The 3266-nt window shown below is 28.9% G+C and overlaps 1 protein-coding gene across 1 annotated transcript; it reads left to right on the top strand.

The window, feature by feature from the left end:
- Positions 1 to 277: 277 nt before the first annotated feature.
- LOC114389032 (thiosulfate sulfurtransferase 18-like) lies at positions 278 to 2188 on the top strand. The gene is made up of 6 exons (XM_028349614.1): positions 278 to 420; positions 788 to 868; positions 1017 to 1096; positions 1215 to 1285; positions 1407 to 1460; positions 1818 to 2188. Exons 1-6 carry the CDS (start codon positions 398 to 400, stop codon positions 1980 to 1982), a joined length of 474 nt encoding a protein of 157 aa, XP_028205415.1. The 5' UTR covers positions 278 to 397; the 3' UTR covers positions 1983 to 2188.
- Positions 2189 to 3266: the final 1078 nt, after the last annotated feature.

Below are 3266 nucleotides of genomic sequence, written 5' to 3'. Positions count from 1 at the left end.
TAAATTTGATGAAATGAATTGTTTATGATGATATAAGTTATTTGACATTATATTATTAAATAATACATAAATCAAAATATTTTCAAGTCACATCAATCCATTTGAAATACACACAAATGACAAAAAATTACTTTAACTAATAAACCGTTTGAAACAATTTATTTGAAAGAGATTGGGAAGATTGCTAAAATGGAATCCGACACACACCCCGCAGCTAATATCGCTATCTTTTTCTTTAGATGATGGCTTTCATTTTAAAAAGCAATCAAGCAAAGGTCCACTCAAACTATTCACACAAAATGTTGGAAGCTTTACATTCGCAAACACAACACGTTGCACCATAAAACCATTACTGGTCCAGGTACATACATAAGCAGCACCAAAGACATTTCTCGTCATGGGTTCTATTGGAATTGAGAGGTTTGTGGGATTACTTCTCTCTTAAACATTCTTATTTGCGGCTTAATTATTATTTTTCTTATATATAGTTTCGAGTCATACCCTTTACATGTTTTTTTGTTGAATATACCCTTTACATGTAGCATAACTGATAGTCATATTATTCATACAATAAATTTGTACAATATTATTTCTTCTTTTTATCTCCCTCCATTGTATAATTACTTATCTCATTCTTTCTATCTCTCAACGACCATGTATATGTAAATTCTTATGTTTAAATCTTTTGTTCAATTGAAGCATTTTTCATCATGGATGGTGTTTGTGCGGCTGTCTTTATTTCCATGAGGATTAGATGACTATTTCTTTTTGTTTTCTTCTTCTGTAGCTCGGGACCCGAGGTTGTCACAGTTGATGTACATGCAACCAAGGATCTGATCCAGACCAGTCATGTTTATCTGGATGTCAGGTAGCAAATTAATGTTTTGCTTTTTCTTTAGTTGGATGAGAATTAATAAGGAAAATTAATTTATTGGTTGAACTTCTGGGTCTATGTTTAATTACATTTACTTAATTATTTTTTCAAAAAGCTTAAATCTTTTGGTAATTTATAATAGGACGGTGGAAGAGTTCCAGAAAGGACATGTGGATGCAGAGAAGATCATTAACATTCCGTACATGTTTAATACACCGGAAGGTAAGGAATTTGCAAATTGTAGTGATGCTTCTGGCAATTGCAAATTGTAGTGATGCTTCTGGCAATTGCAAATTAAAATCTAGTGTTAGAATGTCAAATCTTGTGTTTTGGAGAACAGGCAGAGTGAAGAATCCAGAATTTCTTAAGGAGGTTTCATCTGCTTGTAAGAAAGAAGATCACATCATCGTGGTAACTTAAAAATTTTCATTTTGTGACACAAAACAATGCCTTCTACCTGTTCTTGGATGCTGGTTATTAAGGCTAAAGTTTCTTTCTTTCTTTTGTATGAAACAAATCTGTATTGTTATAGGGTTGTCAAAGTGGAGTGAGATCTCTATATGCAACTGCGGATCTTCTGACCGAAGTAAGTATTAATTCTAGTCAACTAGAAAAATGTTAAAAGAACACATCTTTTGACTGGACTATGTTAAAATTTATTAAAAATGATAAAATTTTGTGGATTACTCGTTATATTTAATGATTTTTTTTTCTTGATTTTATAATTTTTAATAAATTTTAAATAACTAGAAGTAGTGTGTTTACAGGAATATGTCAGATGCTGTTCCTAAATCCTAACATTTCTCAACTTGAGAAATATATTTCAAATTCTAGAAATACGTGCTATTTTTTTCTTCCCTTCTTCCTTTAGTTTGCTTTTGTGTTTGTGAAAATAATTTGATCCGAAGACCAACTATTGTATAAATTTAATATTAATCAACAGGGATTTAAGGATGTGAGCAACATGGGAGGAGGATATATGGACTGGGTTAAAAAAGAATTTCCAGTGAAAGCACCTTTGGAGTTGGTTAAAAACGAAGTGCCAGTGAAAACACCTTTGGAGTTGGTTAAAAATGAATTTCCAGTGAACCCACCTATAGTTGGTTAAAAAAGAATTGCCAAATTGAAAAAATTAAGGAGCTCTGATATGATCATTGCTCTTTGTATTATAGTTTCCATGGATGTTATTACGTTATCTTTCGTATTTACTACTTTCAGCTTGTTAATTAAGAAGACTATTAAGAAAACAATGTAATTGTATCTACTTAAGTGAAATAATGCACAAGGGTTACCTGCGTAAAGCCATTCAGAGTCTTTTGTTAATAGTCTGATGTGCATGCAAGATATGTGATGTTATGAATCAAACTCATGTATCATTCAAATAATTTTACTTTAATTTTAACGCATTAATTATTATTTTGTGTGCTGCTTGTATGATATTTTTTTTCATATAGATAAAATAAACAAACATTTAAAGGAAAAGAAAGCAATGATCAGATTAATAACAACGAGTTTGTTAAGTTTTCCCGTGTGGCAACCATAATTTTTTTTCTTACCGGTGTGAATAAAAATTAATCTCACCCGTAATATTTAATTTGTGATTGATCTAAGAAAATTTAGTAAAAAAATTAAAATTAAATAAATTATTTTTTCACATGTGAACGCTGTATATTACTAAATTATTACTTTAATTACGAGTCTTGACAATGGTAATTTGTGACACTATTACATTATCAAAATTTAGACAGTTATTATAATTATTATTTTTTGTTATGTCTCATTGTTTCGGTTTTTTTTTATAATTATCATTGTTACGTACAATATATTATTAAATTTTTAAAAATTTTACTATTATTTTGTTATAAAAAATTTAAATTATCAGATTGGTCAATTGATTAATTTTATTATTTTATAATTAAAATTTATACTTATATAATTTATTAATTTAAGTTAATACAATATATATCAATTTTATACATAATATAATACTGATCTTTCCAGTTTTCTTTTATCCCTTGTTTTAGAGGGGGGAAATTTCTTCTATTAATCTTTCATTTTAAAAGTTTTCCAAAAGAAAAAAGAAAAAAAATGAAGTTTTTAATGTTTTACACAAAAGGATTATTGAACAATTTTTAAATTGTTCAGTGCAAATTCAGAGCATATTTATTACCCATTGTCATATACATGGAAAAGCCCAAACTCAACTTCGCAAGAAAATTCCACATTTTTTTGCCTTCACTAGAATTCTTAGTGAATTCTTATGCGGTTTTTTCTTCGCTTTTCTCCCATCCCAATTATAAGTGGCGTACTAAGGACCCAAAGTGACTGGGGATAAAATATACAAATTGAAATTAAAATTAGGTGGTTTAAATCTATACTTTAACAACCGAGG

This window comes from Glycine soja, chromosome 16 (genome assembly GCF_004193775.1).
Source record: "Glycine soja cultivar W05 chromosome 16, ASM419377v2, whole genome shotgun sequence".
In the NCBI taxonomy this organism is placed as follows: Eukaryota; Viridiplantae; Streptophyta; class Magnoliopsida; order Fabales; family Fabaceae; genus Glycine; species Glycine soja.
This window is presented reverse-complemented; position numbering and strand designations above follow the sequence as displayed.